The following is a 27,935-nucleotide window of genomic DNA, read 5'->3' as shown; positions in this document are numbered from 1 at the left end:
ACACACACACACACAGACGTAGGTTGGCCTACACAAACACACACAAATGTGCAAACAACTACATACACATATGCACATTTATTAATGCTGCCCCCCCCCCACACACACACATACATACACACACACACACACACACACACACACATACATACATACAGACGTAGCTTGGCCTACACAAACACACAAATGTGCAAACAACTACATACACATATGCACATTTATTAAGGGTGGGCCCACACACACACACACACACACACAGCATCTTACACACACCGCACACTATTTATTATTATTAGTGCTTTTTTGTTGTTGCGTTTTGTTATCTTATTACTATTGCCGCTGCAGTGTTGAGGAGCTGAAACACTAATTGTCCTCTCTTGTGCTTGTATAATGAGACGCACCACCTCTTGAGTCTTGAACTGTGTCCCGGATCTCGGATATAGCGTCCTTCATGCGAGCACATCAGTGTTTTCACGCAACCAAGTGTACGGACGCGTCACGCGCACGCGCGGGGGGGTTGTTTGGGGTCCGTCTGTGCGTGCGTGCTGCTCGTGCAGAGGAGCGTCTCCGCTGGCGCCTCGCGGTCCGGCCGAGAGAAGTAAGACAGCGCCATCAATCGCACGGCGGCCACACTCCCCGTTGCCCGAGAGTTGGGAAAGTAGGCGAGAGTTGAAAGTCGGCGGAGGTTGTGCCGGCGGCGGCGTGACGGGGGCGGGATGGCGGGGGACGGCGAGTCCGACATAAACGCAGCGGCAGCAGGTCCCTTCACAGGTCCGCTGTCTCGTGTGTCCACTCTGCGCCCGTTCACGGGACAGTGGCGGAGCGCGTGAGACACGGCGTTATGTGAGCTCCGCATCCCGCACGCGAGGAGCGGCTGGGCTCAGGGAAGAGTTTTTTTTTTGCGTGTGCGTGCGTGTTTTTGTGTGCGTGTGTGCGTGTGATTCAGCCGGGCAGCTGAGACGTCCCCCACCGTGTGTTTGAATAACTTAAAGCCGTATAAAACACGACCTTAGCCGGCCAGATCAGAAGAGCCCTGACGGCGGGCTCGGCTGTGTGGACTCTGAGGTTTCGCCTCATGCCAACAGTAAGTAGATCCGGGCGTGCGCAGCGCGGAAAGATACCGGGCAGCGTGTGTGTGTGTGTGTGTGTGTGTGTGAGAGAGAGAGAGAAAGGGGAGGGAGGAGAGAGAGGAGGGGGAGGGAGAGGGAGAGAGAGAGCGCACAGTAAGGAGAGCGGAGAACCAAGTGGACGGGGTAGCGGAGAGGGCTCCACGTATTACCATGCGGAGATCTGGATTCTACGAACTGCACGAGAAACCTCGCGGTCTCCCAGGCTGCTGAGCGCGTGGGCAGGTAAACGCGTTGCTCTTCTTCACCTCTTCTGCCGGCGGCCGTGCGCGAGCTCCGCTGTTCTTTTTCCAGACGGGTAAAAAAAAGAAAAGAAAAAAAGTTGAAATAGATTCGGCCGCGGAACCATTGTGAGGAGACGACCCGCCGCCGCTTTTCTCCTTCTTCTCCTTCTCCTCCTTCTCCTCCTCCTCCTCCAGAAGTTCGGCGCCTCTCGCATTCAACCCGACCGCCGTGTTTTTTGTTTGTTTTTACCCCCTCAGCTCCATTTAGACGCCCCCGCCGCGCCGCTTGTCTCCACATCTCCCCCAGTGCGTTACGCTTGGTGGCGTGTTAGAAAGGTGTCGTGTGTGCTTTCTTTCTTTCTTTCTTTCTTTCTTTCTTTCTTTCTTTCTTTCTTTCTTTCTTTCTTTCCCCTCTTTTCGGCAACGCTGCTGCTGCCGCTGCATCTGCTCCGCGCCGCCGCCGCCGCTCCGTGGAAGTGGACGGACTTGGTTGGGGGATGGGTTTGGAAACCTAATAGTCAGGAGGCAACTCGTTTTGCGTTGCCCGTTTCTGCTCTTTTGTTGGTCGCCGGTGGCTCGGCTTCTAGTGTAGGGACTCGGCTTCTAGTGTAGGGACTCGGCTTCTAGTGTAGGGACTCGGCTTCTAGTGTAGGGACTCGACTTGTAGTGTAGGGACTCGACTTCTAGTGTAGGGACTCGACTTGTAGTGTAGGGACTCGGCTTCTAGTGTAGGGACTCGGCTTCTAGTGTACGGACTCGGCTTCTAGCCCAGGGACTCGGCTTGTAGTGTACGGACTCGGCTTGTAGTGTACGGACTCGGCTTCTAGCCCAGGGACTCGGCTTGTAGTGTAGGGACTCGGGAGAAGTTGTGCCTGCGTGCTCCCGAGAGGCTTTGTAGGCGAAGTCGCGATCTCACTTATTCGCGTTGATTGCCAGCGAGCAGTACCTGCATGTGACCTTTTTGGGGAATGTCCTCCGGGCTGCGCTGCGCTCCGTCACATATTAACTTCTCATGGAAAATCAATGACTAACCTGCAGGCCGGAGCCGTCTCGCTGATAACGCCGGGAGTGCATGGGGGAGGGGGAGGGGGGGGGGAGGAGAAAAAGTCCTTCTGCGCAAACTTGGTTTTATTCGCGTGCAGACGCGCGGTCGGTGCTCCCAACTGAAGTGAGCCGGAGATGATTTGAAACACGTTTCCGTGCCCTGCTGTTTTACTTTAAACCTACACAAAACCCAAATGGGAGACGTCTTGACGCATGCTCGATAATCCAGGTAAGGACTGCGCAGAAAGCGGAGTCGGTTCATCCGGACACAAGGTTAACGGTGTGAGCTTTAATGTAGAGTTTTGGGTTTTTGTCGCTACTAGTGATTGAAAAAAATTGCGTCGTTAACCTCCTCCCGCTATTATTTCACGTTTATGTGTCGAGCAATTGTGGGATCGTCGTATTAAGATGTAATTGAATGGGTGTATTAATTGTTTTGTCTTGTGTCTAGAATGTTCTGAAATGCAGTAGCAAAATGCAATAACGAACCAAAAACATGTTTTTACATTAAAGGCGAGTATTTGGATGAACGAGGTCCAGCTCCTGGTTGGAGTTATTAGTTTCAAATCCCCTTCTCGTTCTGAACCGCCAGCACTCCATGTTCACATTCGGATAATTTACCTCCATGTCATCCAGTTTCCCATGACAGCTATTTACCTGTCTGTCACCCTGACTATCCCTCTTCCTGGCAATTAAATGAGTAAGGTAAAGGGCAAACTAATAAGGAAAATACAGTTTTCAGCCTTTATCTCCAACCTACGGGATGGTTACAGTGGATTTAACCCATAGTTGATTCTAATTTAATTTATGCATATGAATGTTTTAAGGACAATTGCCCCCCCCCACCATTTAGTAAACATGTTTTGCAAAGGCTAAAGCTTCATAATTCAACATTAACAATTTTTTTTCTATTCCAGGTTGTTCTGCAAAGGTCACGGTACGAAAATGGGGAAAAACATGATTTCACTACTTGTGCTGCTCCTACAGCTCATCTGTGGAAGCACAAGTAACCAAAGGGTGGCAAGGGCAGCCTCCATGCAATTCACATACTCTGTTTACAATGCCACTATCTACGAGAACTCTGCTGCTAAGACTTACCTGGAGAGCCATGCCAAGATGGGTATCTACATCGCAGACCCAGCCTGGGAGATACGGTACAAAATAGTTTCTGGTGACAATGAGAACCTGTTCAAAGCAGAGGATTACCTGCTGGGAGATTTTAGTTTTTTGCGAATAAGGACCAAAGGAGGCAGTACTGCCATTCTGAACCGGGAGGTCAAAGACCACTACATGCTGACTGTCAAAGCGTTGGAAAGAGGCACCAATTTAGAGGCTCGCACAAGGGTTAAGGTTCAGGTACTGGACACCAATGATCTTAGGCCTCTGTTTTCACCAACTTCTTACAGCATCTCTGTGCCAGAGAACACGGCCATACGCACAAGTGTGGCCAAGGTCACGGCAACGGATGCAGACATCGGTACTAATGGAGAATACTACTATAGTTTCAGAGAGTGGACGGACATGTTTGCTGTCCATCCAACAAGTGGAGTTGTGACATTGACTGGTAAATTAGACTATTCTGAGACCAAGCTGTTTGAGTTTGAGATCCTTGCAGTGGACAGAGGGATGAAGCTGTATGGGAGCAGTGGCTTCAGTAGCATGGCCAAATTGACCGTTAGGATAGAACAAGCCAATGAACATGCACCTGTAATCACAGCTGTTACCCTGGCCCCTTCAGACACTGACCATGACCCCACCTATGCTATTGTGACAGTAGAGGACAATGACCAGGGACCAAATGGAGAGATAGCGTCATTGACTGTTGTGGCAGGTGACCCACTTCAGCAGTTTAAGGCCGTGAGAACCAGTCCTGGCAGCAAGGAGTATAAAATCAAAGCCGTCAAGGATGTAGACTGGGACAGCCAACCTTTTGGATACAACCTCACTCTACAGGCCAAAGACAAGGGAAACCCCCCTCAGTTTTCTTCTGCTAAATTGGTACATGTTACTTCCCCGCAGTTTAAAGTGGGTCCTCCAAAATTTGAAAAGGCTATTTACAGGGTCAATCTCAGTGAATTTGCCCCTCTTCACACACCTGTTGCTCTGGTGACAGCCCTTCCCAAGTATCCACATCTAAAATATGCATTTAGGCATAAGTCTGAAAAGAGCAAATTCACCGTTAATCCAGACACAGGCTTAATTACCACAACAGGGCCCATTAATGCTGAATATTCCCCTAGATATGAGCTGGAAGTTACCACCAGTGACAAAAAGGCAGCGACTAAAGTGATCATAGATGTGACTGACGTGAACAACAATGCACCAGAGTTCCAGCAGACATCTTACAAGGCCACTGTTGATGAGAATGTACCTGTTGGGACTAGTGTGCTAGCGGTGAAAGCCACTGATCTTGACAGAGGTGAGAATGGCTATGTGACCTACAGCATTACGAATGTCAGCCCACAACCATTTGTCATTGACTACTTCTCCGGGGTCATCAGTACCTCAGAGAGTCTAGATTATGAGCTGATGCCAAGGATTTATAATCTCAGAGTCAGGGCGTCAGACTGGGGATCGCCTTTTCGCAGGGAAGTGGAGGCATCTGTCACTGTAACACTAAATAACTTGAATGACAATAAGCCTCTGTTTGAAAATGTTGACTGCGAAGTCACTGTGCCAAGAGACCACGGCGTGGGAGAGCAGATAACAACTGTGTCTGCCATTGATGCTGATGAACTGCAGCTTGTACGGTACAGTATTAAAGCTGGGAATGACCTTGACCTTTTCGAACTAAACCCAAATTCAGGCGTGCTCTCACTGAGGCAGTCACTGAGTGAGGGAGAGGCAGCTAAAGTGTCTTTTCATAGTTTACAAATCACGGCCAGTGACGGCGAACACGAGACTCAGTCAATGGTCATGAATATAACTGTCATCACAGCACGCAAGCCTGTCCAATTAAAATGCATCGACACTGGTGTTGCTACTATGCTGGCAGAAAAACTGCTTCAAGGCAGCAAGATTCACACCCAGACAGAGCCAGATGATAACTTTATGGACATTCACTCTGTCAACCGCTATACTCCACAGTTTGCTGAGTCTTTCCCAAGTGTCATTGAGGTTAAAGAGGACCTTCCTGTTGGGGCCCGGATTGTCCATTTAAGTGCCACAGACACAGATAGTGGCTTCAATGGAAAACTCGTGTATGTTATTTCAGGAGGAGACACAGAGAGTCGCTTCATTGTAGAAATGGAAAGTGGCTGGCTTTTGGTTTATGCTCCTCTTGACAGAGAAACAACAGACCACTATACGCTCAACGTCACAGTCTATGATCTCGGTATCCCACAGAAATCTTCGTCACGCCTCTTGGATGTTAAGATCTTGGATGCTAATGATAACAGCCCCCAATTTTTGCAAGATTCATATTCAGTTGAAATAAGCGAGAGTACACCAGTAGGAACAGAAATCATTCAGGTGGATTCGACAGATAAGGACCAAGGGGATAATGGAATTGTCAAGTACTCGATTCTAGCCGGCACAGATCATTTTGCAATCAATGAGGAGACTGGTTTGGTGACTGTGACAAAACCACTGGATCGTGAGGTCCAACCAGTTTATAATTTGAAGATAGCGGCTCATGACCAGGCAACCAGTGAGCCGCAGCTAGTATCCACAGTGGTGCTTAAGATCATTTTGGAAGATGTCAATGATAACCCACCTAAATTTGTTCCTCCCAATTACCGTGTGAAGGTGAGGGAGGACCTTCCTGTCGGTACTGTGATTATGTGGCTGGAGGCTCACGACCCTGATGTTGGACCGTCCAGTCAGGTACGCTATAGCCTTATCGACAACGGAGATGGGAATTTTGAGGTAGACAAACTCAGCGGGGCAGTGCGCATTGTGCAAAATCTGGATTATGAGAAAAAGCAGGTGTACAATCTCACGGCAAAGGCCAAGGACAAAGGGAAGCCGATGTCTTTGTCATCTACCTGTTTCATTGAAGTGGACGTGGTGGACGTGAACGAGAATCTCTACAGGCCATGGTTCCCATCGTTTGTGGATAAGGGATTTATTAAAGAGGACGCACTTGTCGGGACCTCTGTGATGAAAGTAACTGCTCAAGACGAAGACAAAGGCAGAGACGGCGAGATTCAATACTCCATACGGGATGGATCGGGGCTCGGGATATTCACAGTCGATGAGACCGGTGAGTTTCCTTTCATACCTCTGTCAGGTGGAGCTGCTATGTAAATAATCTATTGGAACATTTGAAATTCTATATCTTTTGATTATGTGAGATACCCTTCAGCTTGAATGACTGTTAAGAAGGTCGCATCAAAAAAAGGTATTCACTCAGCGGGGCGTGTGTTGGTGCCTGCATTTGTGGAAGACATCGAGATGGGGAGGTTTCCAGGAGAATAGGTGACTTTCCTGGCTTCGTTCATTTTCCATTTGGAGAGTGAGTCACTGGCAGGAACAGATGAACCACCTGTCTCTTCTTGTCTCATTCCTGCATTCTTACCTCTTTGCTGTGAAAACTGGGAGGGTTTTTGAGTGAATTGCCCTCTTCCCCCCCTCCCCGCTCGTGCTCTCGCCGGTGACTTGACTGCAAGCTCTTTTTAATTTCAGTTTTGGAGACGTCGTCATGTAGTATGCTTTGAATTAAGTTTCATAATGTCACCCTTCTGCAATTATTATTGCTGTTTCGACAGAATGCCAAAGCCTTGCGCTGTTGGCTGAATGTTTGCACCGGTTTCCTACGGTATTTTAGTGAATGCATTAATACAGTGCCCAAAACCACTTTAACATCTGTTGCAAAGACTCAAATTAAGCAGTCAGGAAAGCCGTGTTCCCATTACAACAACTAATAATCATCCTGTTTGGCTGTATCAGAGTTTGCTTGCTATTCCTTTCTTGTTTAAACTAAGAATCTGCTTCCTTGTGTAGGTTAAGTTATTCTGTTTTGAAATCCAATTCAGTTTTGCAGTATACGTATATACCATCTAAATGAGGCAGAAATGCTTAATGCATTATACCAATTTGGGGTACATGCAACCTCAAAGGTTAATATCGATGTAAGAATGCCGGAAATGCAATTTAGATTAAAAATTTAATTTAGGCTTATACTTGTGGGCGGTGGGAAAAGGTCCTTAATTTAATATTAATTAAGAGTCAGATCCAGATGGTAATGCATTATTTAAGGAAGTTGACAGGACATTTCCTCCATGAAGCTGTGGGAAAATTCCTTTTCGACTGGTGAATGTAGCATCACAGTTCCTGTAAAGGGTCTCTTATCAAGGAGGTGGCTGTAACAGGAAGTCGTAAGATGTGGTGTAGGTCACTCTTCTGCATGTGTGGTAGTGGTTTGTATAGCTGTTTTTTTTTTTAATTGTCTATTGAATGGAGATTCTAATACAAAAGGCTCAGCATGTGTGACTGGTATCAATTACAGATCTATAATTACCTCCATTCTATATTTTTCCATTTGGTGAGGACATTTTTCCACACTCGCTCAGTAAATTATCCGTAATGCTAGCCTCCATTTCTAAATGATGATTTGCTTTAAAGGCAAAGTGCATTCCTCCCTATTGTATGCGTTGTTGCATGCTGTGTGTGTGGGTGTGTGTGTGTGTGTTTTCTCCCGTAAACCTATTCTTGATGGGTCTTGCACCCTCACCTAATTGGATCCAGGCCTTGATGTATAGGACGCAGTCCCAGAAAGCCTTATATCATTATATTATACTACTGCAGGCTTAATTTAAGTGATTTATCAGGAGGTTTTGGGGGTCCCGTCCTTGTGGATCAAATTGGAAGAATATATCTAGACATCAAAGGTTGTAATTTCCCCGCCTTGTGATTTCACGATATGGTCGATTGGAGTTGTGGAGGTGTGGAGTGAACATATATATATATATATATAGATAGATAGATAGATAGATATATTCAGTAATGTTGCTGAAAGGGAAGCTGGAGCATGGGTGAACGCCCCGCTATATATTCTGTGGTCTTAACATTCGTGCAGCTGCACGCTGTGAATCTTAACCAAAGTGTACTAAAGCGGGGTTGAAAAAAAAAATAAAACAAATAAAAAAGTGGTAAATGGAAAAATGCCCGAGGCCGCACACACCTTCATCTGCCGGATTTGTTTTTTGGAGTGGGAAGACGGCACAAGTCTGTTCCTGGTTAACTTGATACCAATAATCCCGTGTTTGTGCATGTGTTTGTGTGTGATGTTTTAGGCCATATGCGGACCTAAAATACAGGCCCCTAATCAGCACCCACCCTATCTGTTAACACGCATTGTTCTGCTGTCCCATTGGACTGCAACACAACTCACTGTTGCTTTGGCTGTTTGTGTTCTTTCTAGATATTAGATAAAATGAGTTGTGAAAAGTAAAGCCGTATAAGTGATAAATAGGTTATTTGTGCAGAAAGCATTGCCTGCTAAGGTAGCCGATTATGTGCCTGGCTTTCAGTACACGGTAGAGGACACCGAGCTTTAAGAGATCTGAAGAAATATATATTTAAAAAGATTCAGGAAAAAAAAAAACAATTTACATGTTAACTTTCAGTAACCACAAACCACTTGCCGTAAGTTTTACCGTCGCTATTAACACCGTGTACTAATGGACCCTGCAGATTACAGGGTGAGATAGTTTGTGCAATCAGTGATTTCTGGAGAACTGACTCTACCGTCATCTGTTTGTATGGAAATTAAATGCTTTTGAGAACACTAGTTAGGCTTGCATATGAGTATTACACTAAAAGCATAGAGTCATGAAAGCAAACCTCTAAAGGGAACTGACACAATAAAACAAATGCACACTTATATTAATTAGAAATATTTGAATTTATGAAATTCAGTCCCTTGGAAACTCGAGCGGATCAACTACTGGGGGTGGGGGGGGGGTCAATACAGCGTAGTATCGCGATATTTAGCGTTTCGTTATGATATCGAAACACGGACACCAAGTATCGATCTCTTATTAGCGATTGCTTTTTTCAGTCCACTAGATGGTGGTGTGGAGTTTATTTCGTCCCTTATTTCTATTGTTACTTTTTCTTTCTTTCGACGCAAATACGCGCAAACTGAGCGAGAACTGGCAAAATGTCGCGATATTGTCGTATCGGGACTTAAGTATCGTGATGATATCGTATCATGGGACCTCTGGTGATCCCCACCTCTATCAAGTACCCAGACCCATGTAACCCAGGGCTCCAGACGAAGTTTTTACCGTGGTTGCATTGGTGGGCCTAACTTTTTCATTTAGGTACCCCAGCACAGAATGTAGGTGCACCCAAAACGTTTCACCGCGCCTTTTGGTGCCACGATATTATGCCTTTTAAGTTTTTCTTTACGTCACAGCGCACTCAACAAGAAATTGCGATGACTTCAATTGTTTGAAAAAAAGTAAACTTAAAAAATGCCGATAATGTCAGGTCTGGGCGGGGCCTTTCAGGGCCGGGGGACGGGTGTAACGGGCACCGCAGCATTTTTCTTGACGAAAAACATAATCAATAGTTCTTTTCATTTTGAATTACTGGTATGTTTTAAGGTTGTGATGTCGCTTGAGAAGTAGCACAGTCTCTTATTTTTCCCCACCCGCATTCCGCGGAGGCCCGCCCTACTCTGCCTTTGATTGGCTAGTGGTTGTTGACTTCGTTGGGTAGATTGGTTAGGTTTCGGCATGAGCAGTGAGTTGGTTAGGGTAAGAATATCGGGGGAGAGCCAATCAGAGGCAGAGTAGGATGCAGTAGGACGTCATTGCAGAATGCGACAATAAAATAAAGCTACACGCAGACCTGCTAAGTATCAGGTACACTGGCGTTTAGTCGCACTTTACAGATTTGTGGTCATATGTGCGACCCTGGAGCCCTGTCAGCGCTGAGTTACTGTATGTTTATTTGTCCAGTTTAAAGAGGTGTGGTAATATGAATGACATGGTACACATTACCATAACGAGCTCAAATGTCTCTCAACCAACTGATTACCAGGACCTTAAGAGACTTAAGGGAAAAAAAATACTTGTGCTTAATTTGTGTTATTTCACTGCATTTTTCTCTTTTTCATTTTTTTTTAGCATTTTTTTTATTATTATTATTCATACTTTTGAATGAAATCCTTAACACAGTTATAGCTCTGCAGAAATTTGCTGACATGAGATGATTTCCCCCCATAGACTTTTCACACAGATTCAGTTTTTGGAAATGAATTTGGATTATATACGGTATCGGCATACAGTATCGGCTGTTAGGAGATAATGTTGACAAAGTGGGGATGGATAGTGTGGTACCAGTACACATATTTGTGTTTTTATTTGCAAGAAATTACTAGCCAACTAAGAAAGTGAAACTTCTTCAGTAAGGATTTGGAAAACTGCCTTATCTTATGGTCTATCTGTTGCCTTTGCAAAAAAAAAAGAAGAAAGTTGCCTCAGGGTGTAGGCAAAGGTGCATTAAGTTACCTGTAACCTAGGCCAACACATCACAGAAAAGGGTCCCGGGGGGGTTGTGAGTGGAATGAGATCAGTCTAATGCTGTCCTTTGTACGTGCTCGGGCGTCACCGTTGGTCTAATTGGTCTAATGAGGACCCTTAACATTCTTGCCGGTGGTAGCATGTAACGCTTACTGCACTGATGTAGGCTATACAAAGAAATGCATGGCACGTAGCAGGTGAAGGACTCAAACGAGGGGACCCGCTAGCTATGTTTTCGTCAATGTTGTTCATGCAAAGTTTTTTTTTCCCCCTCCCCAATTGTATCCGGCCAATTACTCCACTTTTCTGAGCTGTCCCGGTCTCTGCTCCACCCCCTCTGCGGATCCGGGGAGGGCTGCAGACTACCACACGCCTCCTCCGATACATGTGGAGTCTCCAGCCGCTTCGTTTCACCTGACGGTGAGGAGTTTCACAGGGAGGATGTAGCGCGGGGGAGGGTCACGCTACCCCCCCCCCCGAACAGGCGCCCTGACCGACCAGAGGAGGCGCTAGTGCAGCGACCAGGACACACACCCACATCCGGCTTCCCCACCCGCTGACACGGCCAATTGTGTCTGTAGGGACGCCCGACCAAGCCGGAGGTAACGCGGGATTTCGAACCGGCGACCCCGTGTTGATAGGCAACGGAATAGACCGCCACGCCACCCGGACGCCCGCATGACAATTCTGGTGGAAATAAAGCTGCTGAATCATTTGCTTCCTTCATGTGAAGATGTGACACCTACAAAGGCAGTGCTTTGTTAGTTGCACGTGAGGGTTTCTGGTAGTCATTAATTTCACCCCCCCCCCCCCACCCGCTCTTTCTCGAGATTGTTGTTTGCTGTATTCTGCCCCACGGTCTCTCATTTCACAAAAATCCATTTGTTGTCCCCAAGATGTGCTTCCTTTGTACCAGCCTTCGAGAAGGAGTCCATGGTAACTGTTGGGCCAAAACAGCCTCTCTGTTATTAACAGCTCTTTGACCGCTGGCTCGCTGCCATCTTATTTTAAACCCGGCCCCTTCCAAGCGCCGGACCCCCTTTATTACAAGCAGGCTGATTTTCCAGTTCTTGCATGTATCTGAAAGAGTTGTTTCCGGAGAGCTGGAAGACCCAGGGAAGTGGACTAAATTGGCGTGGATGATTCAGTTTTAGTCGTCTCGTGTCACAGCGGGCACGGCGTCATTTAAAACGACACAGTTTGACTCGTGATTGACACCAGTCATTTGCTAGAGATACGCGATGACAGGAACAGCGAGACACGCTCAGGTTTCGAATCTGGGCTTTCGGGGCTCCGATATATCACGTTTTGCTTTGAATATGAGAGAACGACTCTTTAATCGGCATGAAAAATACAGTTAAGCGGCGTCGTTCCAGACAACTGTTGCAGCAGCCATAGATCAGTGCCAGCAGTTGCTGCGGAGTCTAAGGGGTATTGTGAGGGAGCGGTGATGTTCGCTCTGGGTTTTGCCGGACAGAAAGTGAAGCGAGGATGAAGGTACCTTGCACGCTTGCTGATGCTGAATACTGATCAGCTTTCAGGATACCTGCAAGGAGCAAGTGACCGAGGACACTCGTAGCTGATTTTGAGTTTCTCCTGCTGTGTTTGTAAGCTTAGTGAACTACTGATGTGACCTCACAACTTGTTTTTTTTTCTAGCTGGGCAATAAGGGTGTAAGTGTAACGGTACGCAGCAGTCGCGGTTCGCTATGTTTTTGGCACAGTGACAAAAAGAAAACGTGTGAGTCCTCCGGCTTGGTCGGGCGTCCCTACAGACACAATTGGCCGTGTCTGCAGGTAGGAAGCTGGATGTGGGTATGTGTCCTGGTCGCTGCACTAGTGCCCCCTCTGGTCGGTTGGGGCGCCTGTTCGGGGGGGAATAGCGTGATCCCGCCGTGCGCTATGTCCCCCTGGTGAAACTCCTCACTGTCCGGTGAAAAGAAGCGGCTGGCGACGTGGTAGATACTGCAGCCCCCCCCCCGGATTGGCGGAGGGGGTGGAGCAATGACTGGCTCAGAGAGCATGGTGATTGGCCCAGGTACAATTGGGGAGAAAAAGGGGGGAAAATACCCCCCCCCCAAAAGAAAGAAATGTAGAAAAGAGGGCACACTGTCTCTTGTCAAGTACCACTTTATTCGCCACTGTTCCAGTCGACTGACCTCGGGAGCGTCACGTGGCTCGTCACATGATGTGATAAGGGTCAACTCCCTGATACCAACATGTGAATCCTCACCTACCGGCGCCCACTTGAGCCAACGTCCACTTCACTCTGCCAACAAGAGCTGTTCAAATGCGGCCTGGTTTAGCGCTTCAAAACGGACACGAAAGGAGGTCTTACTACTCAGACGTGAATCTGAGATATCGGGACGTGTAAATCCCGCCCCCCCAACCGGGATGAGCGGCTTGGATGATGGACGGGTGGACGGGTATATGTAGTAAATATCCACAGCCGTGACGAGTCAAATTGTGAGTTTTATGTATCTTGTATGTATGAAATTTTAGAAACTTTGAAATTATAATGTTTACAATTCTTTCCTGGATCATTTAAATTTGAGTTAAATAGATGCCATTGTGGGTAGGAATATTTAAATTCATATTTTTTTCATACCCTATGTGCAAGGGAACGGTACGACAGAGCTGATATCTCATACTGATACCTTTCACTTCCAATATCTGTGATCCATAAAACAGGGTCAGAAAAGGCAAACGTCACACAGGTGTCCAGGGTGGAAGTGTTTGTCTTGTGCCCAGCGGTGCCGGTGTGGCGCGTGTTCGTTTGGGAGGGAACACAGATGCTCGTTAGATAATGTGTGCGCTGCCCTTTCTGACGGCATAATGCATGCGCTGCCCTTTCACTTGGAGCTGTTTAGCGGTCCCGGCCGTGAAAGAGGTCTTTGTGAGCACAAGTTTGATGCATAAATGACAACGTTCTGCCAGCATGTGCATTTTCCAACCCTCACGCCGCCCTCCTCCTCCTCCACCCCCCCCACCCCCACCCCCCCCGGTGCCTTCCCATTGAATGAAGTTGACCCCTAGCGATGATAGATAACACAGGTATGCGTTGACCGGTCTGGGTTTGGAGGTTTAGCCGCCTCTTATATTGGGGATAAGAGGTCCAGGTTGGGTATTAAGCCCAGTTGATGGTCCTGTCTCTTGGCGCGAGTCCAGATTGATAAAAGCTGAGCACTCGAACCCATAGCGCGCCCCCCCCGCCCCCCGACTTTTTAATCATTATCTGTAAGCCTGAGAAAGAAGTGTGACTGCAAAGTGGCACATGACTGCAAATAGTCTTTGGTTGGGTGCTGTTGCCGTGGAGATGGGAGAAGGAATGTGCAGTTGGCCGGAGTTGATTGTAGGGTGCTAAATGAAAAGCACACTTTCCCCGAGTTAAAAGTTTGTTCTCTCAGCCCATTAAGTCTTAAAAAAAAAACCCTGTAAGATGGCCTTGTGCAGATGGCCTACTTCACTGCGTGTTAATTCTTGTCATGCCGCTGTGACACTAGGGAGGGGAAACGGGAATGTTGCTGGAATTACTTGGGGATCTTCTGGGCACCGGCATGACCGAGGTAACTCGGGCTTGCGTCTAAAGTGGGAAACGCCACATAGAGTGTTATTTTATTGCATTCTGTATGCAAGCAATGCAAACTGCAGAGAGGGACCCGAAAATCAGTTTTATTCAGAAACTGCTGGGGGAAAAAAAAAAAAATCAGGTTTGCTCCATTTTTTTTTTTTAAATTCTTTTTTAGCAAGCGTCTCATAATTGCTCCTCTTGGGGGTATTTAGGGTTGACTTGCATTATGAACGCTGTTCCTTACTTGCCTGCTTCGGTGCGACAAAGTGTGGTTGTAGTTATAAGTGAAATATGCAAACTAAATTCAATTAAATGAATCACAGATATGTGCTAAATTACTCTAAAAACTATTTAAGAGTTGTTTGAAGACCTACGGGGAATTGTAAAGCATATAAAAACATACTAATATTTCTTCACGTGTGGGGGGGGGATTAATTCTGGCAGTTATATTCCTTTATTCAAATCTTACTCCCCTTTTAGGTGTTTGTGAAAAATTGCACAGGCTGGGATACTTGTTAAGTATCAGCTCTGGGCATAAATATGATGGGTACATAATAAATCCTCCCTGGCCATCAAATAGGGCTTCAAATTCACATGGTCTTAGCTACACCTAATTAACAGAAAAACAAAAAAAAAGGAAAAAAGGTCAAAAACTTTGTTAAAAGAAACACTCAACAGAAGGGATAGGGCTCAACAAATAAGGAGCAAAAGAATCCAGTTAGTCAAGTAAATGAGCTGATGATTGCTTATAGCATGAAACAGGCTTATACTGTCTTATAGAGAATTTACTTCACTAACTGGATTATATATATATATATGTAAAACCAAACGATACTGCAATACTTTTTAAACATATCTGCCCCTGACTGACTGAGTGATGAAGTTACACCATTGGTCGGCCTTGTGACGCCACGTCCTGTACCCGTCATTTCAAATTAAAAGCCCTTTTATGTTTCATACCCTGCTTCATGCTAGGTTTTGACCTAGTCTTGTTTCCAGTGTTGTTTACCTCTCTCTTGCTCGACACCTGCTGCTGCATCGTCACAGAAGACTCTGCTGTGATTGGTGCATTGCCGGTTGTGGAATGTGGGACTTGTAGTTTGTGAACAGCAAGTAGCGGGGGGGCGGTTACAGTAGGTTGTAATCTTTACTTGCACACTGTGCTCGTAAATTATTTTTCCAGTTCATAAATACCTATGTTTTTAGGGGGCAAATGCGAGCCAAATACTCACACTGTAGAGCCCCGGTGCACAGTGAACACAGTGAGGCGCTAGGTATGAACGCACAGTAATGGGCTTCCCAGCGCTGCATTTAAAATCACAAGGGGAACCCGGACCTTTTGAATGAGTTTGTGTTATCTGATGTTTTTTTTTGTTTTTTTTTATCACCGTCAAAACCAAGATGAGATTTTCTGCCCTGAGAGAGGTCACATGATGCGCCGAAGTTTAGCATTTTGGTTGCATTGCGCCGGTTGCACGGCAGGCCAGTGCATTGGTTGATGCATTAGCTTTCAAAGCAAACATGACTGAGCATCAGAACAGAACGGTGCAAACAATTCTTGTTGCAGTTGGATGTCGGAGACCACCACTTTTGAATCACGCTGCAAGAGGTGAAGATAGGTGCTCCTTTTGATTGATTTTCCAATCCACTGTGCTCCTTGAGAACCGCATCAGAACGTGGACTTGCACAAAGCTCATTCTCTGCGGCCACGCGGCCGTATTCAAGTGTCCCCGGGGCAGATTTGACAGTTGAGACCTACCACAAATCCCGACGTATTCCCACAGAGAATATTCCAGAGCAACATGGTTTCTATGTTGTTATTCATTGATATTTTCAAGCAGAAATTCAGCTCTCATCTTTTCATGTTACTCCTGTGATATATGTAATACGGTAGTGTGTCCCATCACCCCTACCAGGCCCGTATCGTACAAAATTACCATCTGCTGTCATCTCGGCCGCGCATTAATCTCAACTCCCCGCTGTATTGAAACCCGTTAAGACACACAACGTCTTGGTGGTTTGTTTGTTTTTTTTGCATTATACGATACAAGACCAGTGCTGGAGAACGCAGAGGAGACCTACACTTCACAGGGGCTTACCCATCTGCTGACCATGATGTTTCAACGAAAACCCTCCGAGATCACGTGGATATGGTGTGATCTGTGTCCATAAACATGTGTGAAGGGGGGTCGGGGGGGGGGTGAGTAAAACGAAATACTGAGGAAAATGTTGACAACAGGGAAGCCAGACCATATGTCCCCCCCCCCCCACCCCACCCCACCCCCGGCTTTGTTGTTAAGAGGAGCAAGCGCAGTGGAGCCAGGAGGAAACTACTCCTAAAAGAGTAATTTGATATGAAACCGAGTGGCCTTGCTCCGAGGCCTATTCAAAGAAAGGCCTTTGAAATTACACCGCTCCCGGTGACAATCGGGTAAGTGCCAATAAGTTTTCTCAACCGGAATCAAGGGGCTAAATTGAAAAAAGAGGGGAAATGCCATCAGGCATGCACTAATTGTATTACACCCTTTCGCTGGTATTTTTGTACCGTTTCCCTCGCTCTCTCACTTGCGGTAAATGTCGATATACTTATGTGAGGCGCAGAGAAGACATGTTCAGAAAGCAAGGCGCATCTGGAATACATAAAAATGTCAGTCCCTCATGATTTGATAACACAGTTCATGTAAGCAACTCTCCAGATTTCTTATCTCCCTTTTAAGGCAGTAAGATTAGGCTAATAACGCCGTGAGTCACCGCGCTCCTCTATTGTTAAGGCGGCGAAACGCTTCAGTTTGTCCGCGGCACCGTTCCTCCCTAGAGGTGGCCGGCGAAGAGTCGTTTTTCTGTTGTGAAGATAGCCTACACAACGCCCCGCGATGCATGGCATGGAAGTGGGTGTGGAGCTAGATTGCAGGCTCAGCGGGGCATAATTGTTTGTCCCAAGATATCGAAAGAGATAAGATGGGCGTTTTAAAAAAAAATTTTTGCATGATACCGCGTCATTGTATGTCTGCTTGATGACCCCCCCCCCACACCTATTCCACTGTATTATGACTCTGCTAAAAACATTTTTAAACAAAACAGTCGCCACAAGTTTATGACCTCCGTATGAGTCTGGCGGCATCTTCGATTCGTCAAAACTCAGATGTGAGCCCTCAAAGATGGCGAGAAAGGGGCAGTTTTGAGAGAGAGAAAAATAAACTACCTCGGCATGAAAGCTCGGCCACCGTGGATCATTTCTGCCTAACGTAAATACCGAAGAAAGATGCTTAACGGTGGACTTCACTAGAACACAAGGGCCTTCAGCTGACATGTTGCCTTTGACCGAGAATCCCTTCATCTCATCATTTTAGAATAAAATGAACAGCAGTGTGTTTATTATGTGTTCATTTATCATAATCTACAGCAACATCTATAATACACAACAAAAATAATGCCTGGGGGCAGTAGGGCAACACACTGTGGGTCAGTACAAACGCAACTAATGCAATCCGTAAAGCAGTTCCAGGCATTCATTAGCACGAATAAGCCAAGTCTATTTGCAGCATTACCCTTGTCCAAAGATGTCTGGGAACTCTGGGACGCTGTTATATTGGGTTTCTTGGGGGGGGGGGGGACGGGGACCTCAGCTCAGGACTCTCTTTCTAATACGCTCGGCGATACAATGCGATTGTGGAATTCGAAGCATTTTGCCGGGGCAGTGGAAAGTGGAGGGAGGAAGCGCTGAGAAAGTTTATGCGAGCCTGTGAGCAAGAGGCCTAAGAAGGCTGAGGAATGTGGGGTAGGGGGTGAACTGATTTAGCGGAGGTTCAAAGCGAGTTCTGACTTATCAAGTGCAGAGCAGACCAGGGGGACCGCTGGCGTAGGCTGAAGTTCTGCCTCTAATAAGAAACACATTTGGTCTCTGATGGGCTCCTCTGCAGTGAATTAATTGTAGTGCGGTCTCTACGGACCTCCATTTCCAGCGGAGTCTATTCTATACCGTTTTTTTCCCCTCTCATTCATGTCGGGTTTCATGCACGTTGCCTTTTGAGTTACGGTTTGAATTTCTGCAGCACTGTTGCTTAATTCAGAAGTAGTCACCCTGCCATGAGACAAGCGCCACGGGGACTCGAGATGGATTTTGTTAAGCTCTCTTCTTTGGGAAACGCATATAGGCCTATCTAGTTTGTTCTCTCATTTGTTTTGATAGGCAACTTTAGGGATGCCCTCGCCAAACGTGTCCGTGCCGTGGTACTACTACAGAAGTTGTAGCTCTTGAGGATTAAAATAACGGCTAGCCTTGAGCGATATGGACACGATTTTGTACAATGATATAATATTTATCGAGTTCTGGACGGTAACTGCATATATCACAGTTAACCCGTCTTTCTTGCAATGAGATGAAATGCCATTTAATGACTGATAATCATAACCACTTAGCCTTTGTCTTCATATTTGGAAAAAAAAACTTCATGAGTGTAAGAACTCTGTGAAAATGCACGTTTTAGATAAGAGTTTGCAGATCCATCCATTATCCGAACCGCTTATCCTGCTGTCAGGGTCGCGGGGATGCTGGAGCCTATCCCAGCAGTCACTGGGCGTCAGGTGGGGAAACACCCTGGACAGGCCGCCAGGCCATCACACAGGGCCCACACACACACACAAACACACACACAAACATTCATACCTAGGGACAATTTAGTACGGCCGAGTCACCTGACCTACATGTCTTTGGGCTGTGGGAGGAAACCGGAGCGCCCGGAGGAAACCCATGCAGACATGGGGAGAACATGCAAACTCCACACAGAGGACGACCCAGGACGACCCCCAAGGTTGAACTACCCCCGGGGCTCGAACCCAGGACCTTCTTGCTGTGAGGCAGCCGTGCTAACCACTGCGCCACCGTTTGCCGATCCACTTTAGTTGAATTAAAGCGGCTTCTGAATTTCATGCAAAACTCCTCGAATTGACATGAAATCAAAATAAATGCCTGTGTCTCGATCAAACTGATCTTCGCCACAACCAGCTGTGCTCTCGAGGAGTACGAGTGTGTCTGTTTTTCCCCACCAAGACCTTTGACTGATTGGTTGTTGATTGATAAAGCCAGGTTTGACACACACGAGGTGGCTTTCCCAAAGACCTCTAAGTCCTAACCTTCATTTGTATGATTGTAACAGTTTTCAGATGGGTGACAGAGCGCTCGCTCCTGTGACAGACGGTCGTGTAGTGCGACGCCCTGAGCGACGCACTTTTAGCAGTCTTAACAGCCTCTGAGACGACAAAATCGGGGGCGTCCAGGTAGCGTAGCGGTCTATTCCGTTGCCTACCAACACGGGGATCGCCAGTTCGAATCCCCTCCGGTTTGGTGGGGCATCCCTTGGCTGTGTCTGCGGGTGGGAAGCCGGATGTGGGTATGGGTCCTCGTTGCTGCCCCAGCACCTCCTCTGGCCGGTCGGGGCACCTATTCGGGGGGTGGGGGGAACTGGGAGGAATAGCATGATCCTCCCACGCGCTACGTCCCCCTGGCGAAACTCCTCACTGTCAGGTGAAAAGAAGCGGCTGGCGACTCCACGTGTATCAGAGGAGGCATGTGGTAGTCTGCAGCCCTCCCCGGATCGTAGAGGGGGTGGCGCAGTGACCGGGGGCAGCTCGGAAGAGCGGGGTAATTGGCCAAGTACAACTGGGGAGAAAGGGGGGGGGGACAAAATCAAACCTGGCGGGCTTTCTTGTCCATAACAGTCCACAGCCAATGAGCTCTCCGGGGGGAGGTTAAATCTGGAAGTCCTTCACACTCATGAAAATCATTGACTTTGAAGAAGAAGAAAAAGGCTATAAACGAATCCTCTTCGTTTTTGGGCGACACGAACGACAACACAAGCTGCGGCAGCGGTGCCGGGAAGTCGCCTGTTCTCCCGCGTTGTTTTCGTTACGCGCTGCAGCGTGGCGTTCCTTCTCCTACTCCGGTGGCCAGCAAGTTGATTGGCACCTTTACGGTATTTCTCCCCGGTGCATTACGAGGCTCGGATTCATCAGGAAGCATCTCGGGGGGGTGGGGGGGTGTCTTGTGATCCATCACCCCCAGCAATCTCCAGTCGTTAAATGTGACATGCGGCATCGAGTTGCAGTCCTGAAGGGTGAGACGCAGTATCGAGAAGCAGATTGTAATCTCTCTACATGCATGCTGCACTGGGACTCCCAACGTGGGGTCCGGTGTTGTCCGGTCAAAGACACGGGCGCACACACGGTGTGATTTTTATTTTTATTTTTTTTGCTGTTAACACACCCTGATGTCCCCCGGTGGTAGACGTCTGCCTTGTCTGAGCTAGTTGCCCCTCATAACAGATTAGTTAACATGGGCTTATGTTAAACGACTGGCTGCTGGTAACCGGTCACGGCCAGAGCGTCCACAGGGTAAGGCCTTCATGAGGCCACCCTTACCCGAGGGATAGTGGGTGTAGATCGGTGTAGTGTTCGAGGACTCTACGTTCTCCGGCGACCCCTCTGGCCCATCCGGGCGTCTGCAGCCGAGCAACCGAAAGCGTTCTCCCTACATCTCCTTCGCAGCCTGAAGGTAATGCGATCCATGCGAGGCTTCAGCGTGTAAAATAGCGAGCGCAGCCGACACGCGTTTGAAGGAAGCTGGTGTTACGGCCATCTCCTTCCTGTGGAAACGTGAGCCAGGGGAGTTATTCGACAAGAGTTCGAGCCATATGCCAGTGGGTTAATCGGGTGGGATAAGGGGGCAAAACTAGAAATAAATGTAAAAATTTAGTTAAAAGAAGAAGAAACAAAATAACTGGCTGCTGGTATATCAGACTCCAGCAAGTGCTGAGTTAGTGGAAGGGTTGGCTGGTGAGATATTTACCTGGTTTCCGGTCGGCAAATGATGGAGTTCAAATTAGAGTTTAATTATGATTCCAGAGGGCAATTCTCGTGCTGGCCAAGAGCAACACGGCAGTAACACAAGAACAATACACAAGTTGAAAACCAGACGTAACCAGACGTAACCATACTCACGTCACAGTGGGTTCTAGTCTAGAGTAAGTGCTCTACGGTAAAGCGGTACTATAGTAAAGTACGAGGGCCTGTTTCTGTAACGGTCTAATTAATAGCTGTTGGAACAAATGAGTGCTTGTGTCTGTTGGTTTTAATCACCGGTGCCGCGAAACGTTTACCGGAGGAGCGAGTCTGCAACGCTGAGCGTGGTGCGTGGGCTTTCTGCAGGGCTCATCTCTTGAATAATTCTGGCAGACCGAGCTGTCCGACTCCTATAATCTCGCTGCAGTGATTCATAATGCGTCGAAGAGTGTTTTTGCTGCTTGGGTTTCCAAACCAACAGATCATGGAATAACACAGTACTGACTGAATAAAAGACTTGTAAAACATGGTCCTTAGTGATTTATCACCAATGAAAGACCTCAGTTTCCTCAAACAAAGCAAGCATTGTTGACCCTCCGTACATACGATGTCGGCATTTTACTATCAATGACAGTTCCTAAGTACTTGCATGTCTCGACGTGCTCCACCACCTGGTCCTTGATGGGGTTTGTATAGGAGCCAGGGGTTTTCATCTAAAACCGATGGACTTGTCCTCGGTTTTGGTTAAATTAAACTGTAAAAAGGCGGCTTCACACTAAGCTACAAAATCATCAACAACTGGACCATGGCCTGACTCTTCCTCCGCCAGGCAGCTGACAATAACAGAATCACCAGCAAACTTCACAATGAGTTTGTTTTCATACTGGCTACTGCGGTAGTTTTTGTACAGGGGCGACAGGACACACCCCTGTGGAGATCCAGTAGGACACCAGTACTTCAGAGAGGCAGCCATTGACTTTTACCCTCAGGGTTAAAAAGTCTAAAATCCATCCCACCATGTTCAAATCATAACATAAATCCAGGATCTTATTATGGCGCGTGGGGCAGGTGACATAGTGACGGAAATTGCGCAGGGTCTTTTTCAAGGTACAGTGGTTGAAGTTCCCTGGAATCAGGGGACTAAGGAGAAAGCGACTGTAGCCTTTGGATCACCTGTTCGATGGCGTCCGTTGCGTTCGCCTCGTTAGCCCTTGGGTGGCTATACGCCACTGAATCGAAGAGTTGGGGAAACTCTCGGGGCAGGTACTGGGGGGCGTAGTGACACGGGTAACAGTTCAGTGTCCTGAGTGCATAGTCGCTCCCTTAAAATGGTCTGTCCCCTGCCCTGCGTTTGACCCGTCACCCCCCCCGAGTCGTGGTTCAGGCGGATGGGCGCACCAAAACCATCAATGGTTAAGTCACTGTCAGTGTCTCTGTCGGTCAGCCAACAGCCATAATACAGACATGTCTGTGGTCATGTTGGAAGTGCACTGTGGCTTGTAGTTCATCCATTTTGTTTTGAAGCGATTGCACAATTGCCAGAATGACAGTGGGTAGAGGGATCCGAGAGAGGCATAGTTTGTTCTGTCTTTGTCACCCCCCCCACCCCCCCCACCCGGTTTCCAGTTTCCTTTTCTTTCGGAATTGACACCCCGAAAATCACACTGATCATCATCATACAGTCCAGGGTTAAAGACAGACTGATTATTGGGGGGGGGGGGTTTGCCAACGGGAATCTCACGTTGTTGGGTTCATGCCATTGGAGGAGGAGGCGCTCCGCTGTACTGGATTCTCGCGGTTTGTCGGTATGGAGATTCTTGGAGACACGCGGTGAAGTGAAACAAAGTCATGGAACGAAAAAGGTTCACACACCCATCGCTCATTCCTCCCCTCCGCTGTTCCCGTGTGTTTTGAGATCAACAGGATTAGTTGCAAATCCCAAATAACAACAAAAAAAAAATTGTGCAGATGTACACACAAACAGAGTTGCACCTGCCAGTTGCTGCACATGCAATTCCCACCTGGGCTATTGCAGCATATACTATTGTTCATCCCACCTCTGGTAGAAATGGTAAGACACATTTATGGCAGTGCACATTATTGCACCTCTTCTACTGTCTTTACTGGTATTTTCCCCAAGCACAACCAACACCCATGATACACATCCTAAAGGGTCCAGCAACCGGCCTTCTTTCCTGCTCCCTTTAGTTGAGTCTAGTCTGCAAAAATGTGCACTAAAAAAAAACAAAAACAGAAAAAGAGAAGATAGATGTCCATTTCTACTCACTGACCTAAGCCCGAAGGCCCGGCCAGTACAGAAATCTATCAGTGCTTCACTTTTGAAATTTACCTGAAAAAGTCCCAACATCGGCTAGAGTTATATGTTTACTGACACGCTGGCGGAGGCCCCGAGTAATCATCCGAGGAACACGAACCCTGAAACGTTAATTTGGCTGCTAAATAAAAGATTTTTATCGATGCGTCGTGTTCTCGAGAGAAGACGGCTGAAATAAACGCTCCCCTCTCTTACTCTGACCGGGGAGGAGATTGTCGCAGAGAAAGAAAAAGGTTGCTTGTTGATTAAATGCGCGTCCAAAATACCTACGATTCTGGAGGGTGAAGAATTCGATTAGCCGTGTGAAGGCTCTTCTGCTCCGTCACTCCGCGGAGCAGCTTTGGAGAACAAAGCCGGGGGGCAAAGAAAGGAGCGGAGCGAGGAAAAAGAAAAGGCATGCAAATCTGGCAGGGCTTGTTGCACAGTCTGCTTTTTTCTTGGCCCCCGGGCAGATTTTACAGCTGCTTTGGTAAGTGGCCTAGGTGTGTTAAAAAGGGTGTGGTATTGTAATAGTTAAGATTCATCATTCACCATCTATGCCCGTAAGGACCGATCCAGCCGAAGGGACAAATGTGGTGTATTTCCTTTTAAATTTGCTTACCGTTTTACAGATTTGAAGTCGTAACGGTTTGTTTGTTGTTTTTTTTTAGCCTCTTTCGAATCGCTGAATCCGAATTAACCGTCAAAGAACAGAAAAAAAAAAACCCGTGTACAACTTGGCATCGGATCGAAAAAGGCACAGTCGTGGGGGCGACGAGCTCCTCGCCATTTCCAGAGGGCCGTTGGCTCATCGTCTGTCTATGGCGAGTGGTAATGTGCAAAATATTAAGTCATTTCCTCGTCACTGATAGATATAATGCCAGTCGCCGGTATCCGAAAGCGCGACACTCGTGAGAGTTGAAATTGTTCTGCTTTGTCGGCGTCTGCCAGTCAAGCGGATGAGCGCTCAAGCATGGTCATTTCCTTGGCAGGGGCACAAACTAGGTCTCATATTTTACCCTTTGCCTCTGCTTTTCTCTAGTGCTTTGCCTTATTACCACTTATTCTTGCACATTTTTGGGAACGTGCACACATGACCGCACTTCCGATCCTCCGTCTTCCCATTTCTCATTCTGCCTCCTCTGCTCATCCCTATCTCCCTCATCATTTTCCCCTGATGCATTCATTTATTCTTCCTTTTATGTTAATGTCCCTTTCCCCGATCCCCTTCTCTTTCTTTTTAGACGGTCACCTATTCCCTCTTTTCCGCAGCGTTCCTGCTCAGGATGCTGGCAGTCAGATTATCTCTCACATCTCTTATTTATGTCACATTTGTGATTTCCCAGTAACGCTTCCTACAGAAGCAGTCTCGGTTTTTTCCTTTTTTTTTTTTCTGAGCTGTCATCTTTAGCCACAGAAGAGGACTGCGGGAGCAGCAAGTTGATGTGGTATTTTTGTTATTCATGAACATTTTAATGACTTCATGATTTTGTGTCTTTATCTTGTTATGCCACAGCTTGTTTTATAGTTAACTCTGTTTTTCGCAACCTTTATCAGCAGGGTGCGGTAGTCCGTTTCATCCTGTAAAATGAATCGTGTTACATCGAAGGTATATTGGCCAAAAGTACTTCTGCCCTGAGACCTTTGCCTCAAGGAAACTTTGAATAGCTTGCTATGTGTTTCCCCGTGCCTGACTGCTCTTCCTTATTACATGCCTCAAGCTTACTTAGGAGACCTGTAACGATGAGTAATGGCAAGAAGATTTCAGACAGAAAACAGAAGAACTCAAAATAAAAGTTAGAGAGGAGTTAGAACCACCTCGCAAGTGAGATTTCGGTGACAGATCCTTCGAGTTCATCTTTTTTTTCGGAGAGAGGTTTTCATTCCCGAAGGCGAAAGGTTCGGCTCTCAGTTACAGTCCTGCAGAGCAGTTCATTGAGTTACAGTGATTGAACAAAGGCTTTTGTTAAGCAACAGCAGAAAGAGGTTGTTTAGCAGTCTGCTGGAACCTGCAGGAAGTAGCCTTACTGCTGTGTGACGCTGTAGACTCATACTTATCTGGCCCTTCGGCAAACTTTGGCTCTGTCACAGCTCATTTCATTTGAAAAATGAACCACACCCATCTGTTATTATCGTCAGGGAGTGGCTAATCAGCAATTCACGTTGTTTTCAAACTGATCATAAAACTAGATTGCAGCATATAAAAAAAGTTATCTCTGTATTGCGACTAAGCACAATAAAATAACCAGAACTGGTTTTAACTTCCTGTCCAATCTGGCCTGGCAACTGCCACCGCGACCCGACCCCGGAGAAGTGGCTGAAAATCAATGAATGGATGTTTATTTATTTAACTTTTTGCACAAAAAAATGCAGCCTACACCCAGAATTTTGCAAGCATAGAACATGTATCGTTAATTCTGTAACCTTTATTAGCGATGTGCTTGCATAATTAACTGACAAATGTTTGTTGGTAAGACCCCCCCCCATTGGTCACACCTAAGTATCAGAACAAATTATACTGAATGGCCTGAACAGTAAACGGCTACAGTCAAGATTCACTCCTGACACTTGGCCGTGTCTGCGGGTGGGAAGCCGGATCTGCCTCTGTCCCTGTCTTCCTCTGCACTGTTTTCTAATGCTGGTCCCTTGTCTCCTTCTCTGTTTCGCCTTCTTAAAATATCTCAATAAGCTCATCTGGAATTACAGAGTTGATAAATCTTGAAAATATACATAGTAGCTAGCTAACTAGTTGCATAGAAAAACCGAATGCAACTGTTAAGCGTTGCTTTTGTAAACTACTAATAAGACACGTTAGCCCCGTCTTATTAGTAGTTTACACTTTCATTCTTCTCTCTGCCATGCACTTAACGTTAGACAGCTAACGTTAGCTGCTTACGTAGCTTAAGCTAGCTTAAACTTACTTTGCAACTCACAGAGCATTTATTCAAAACAAATATCATATAGTTCTAACACCCTGGGTTTGTTAATTAATTGATCCATGATTTGGCCTGGTTCGTCCCAGGTGAGTTGGGGGTGTGGTTTGGCTTGCTTGAACGCCCTCTAGACTCCTGGCTGTGAACTTGAGCAGCTGTCCAATCAACACCAAGACAAGCGTTGTGCGCCAATCAGAGAATAATTGAAGATGCACCTCCATGGAAACACCCAGTTCTCGAATACCTGGCTATCTCTAGAGTCAAAGTCGTTCTCTTGGTTTAATCATTACTATAGCAGAAAGACTTTGAATATAATACGTTCGCTTGGTCATCTGTTGCTGCCCCAGAGTTTGGGCATGGGAACTGTTTGGGCAGCGTAAGAGTGCGGCGATGAAGGTGGAAGTGTGTGTCATATGCCAGAAGCATGGGAGTTGGCAACCCCGGGTTGCCATTCGTAGAGGTGACCAAGTGGCTAGGCCTGTTTGTTTGCATGCTAGGAGTTTAGCATTGTGACACTAGCTACCTTATGCTGCATTCACATGGGAGACGGTAAACGGCAGCTGGCAAAACGGAACGGGAAAAACACAAACCACGTGACGGAAGAACAGCATGGGTTGCTATGGTGATATATGCAGGAAAAAAAATTGTACAAATGTGTTTGTTTTATTTAAGTATATACAGTAATTCTGTCAGTCCATATGGAATTACATTTTCCAAATCCGCCATCTTTTCGGTCTCGTGATGTGCTACGCAACGTCCGGTTGTAAAGTCTGTGGCGAAGGACGGCAACAAGTTAACATACTGCAGCTTTGGACGGCGGTGCTGTCTGCCGTTGCCATTGTTGGCACGGTTTGCCGGTGTTGTCATCTGATTTTGCCGTCCTGCTCTCAGCCACAGTAATGACCTACGGTTTGCCATCTGCCGTTTACCTGACTCCATGTGGCTGCAGCTCTGGGCCAGGCGAGTCCTTTATCCCTCCACACATCAGTGGTGACGTCAATATGCAATTAAGCTCATTTTAAACTTAATAAAATTGCAACGGCAATTTCCCGAGAGTTGTCCGCTTACAAGTGTAGTCAGATCCCACAAACATCAGTTAGTTATTGATAGTTAATCCGAGTGAATGTTGATCAGGAAATATCTCTGAAGGGCCTATCCAGTGGTTGGTTTTAGTGAAGGTCTCTAATGCATCTGTTGTGTGTGTGTGTGTGTGTGTGTGTGTGTGTGTGTGTGTGTGTGTGTGTGTGTGTACTGTCTCGGAGTGCTTATGACAGAGGGTATGTTCACATATGTTCCCCGTACAGCTACGACGAGCGTGTGAATACAAGCGTTCTTTGTGGAGGGACGTACATTTTTATTCACTGCTCTGCAGCCAAACACTACAGATTTCCTACACATTGGTATTCCAACCA

At 46.8% G+C, this 27,935-nt stretch overlaps 1 protein-coding gene across 1 annotated transcript in view; it reads left to right on the top strand.

Annotated features, from left to right (window-relative positions):
• The first annotated feature begins 1,235 nt into the window (after positions 1-1,235).
• fat1a (FAT atypical cadherin 1a) overlaps positions 1,236-27,935 on the top strand; it is a 109,816-nt gene continuing 83,116 nt past the window's right edge. The window contains exons 1-2 of the mRNA XM_056279995.1: positions 1,236-1,352; positions 3,313-6,599. Of these exons, the coding sequence (XP_056135970.1) occupies positions 3,341-6,599 (3,259 nt within the window). The 5' untranslated portion in view covers positions 1,236-1,352; positions 3,313-3,340. The remainder of the gene's footprint in view (positions 1,353-3,312; positions 6,600-27,935) is intronic.

The sequence above is a fragment of the Lampris incognitus genome, chromosome 5 (genome assembly GCF_029633865.1).
Source record: "Lampris incognitus isolate fLamInc1 chromosome 5, fLamInc1.hap2, whole genome shotgun sequence".
Classification (NCBI taxonomy): domain Eukaryota; kingdom Metazoa; phylum Chordata; class Actinopteri; order Lampriformes; family Lampridae; genus Lampris; species Lampris incognitus.
Note: the sequence above shows the minus strand (reverse complement) of the source record. Positions and strands in the feature narration are given on the sequence as shown.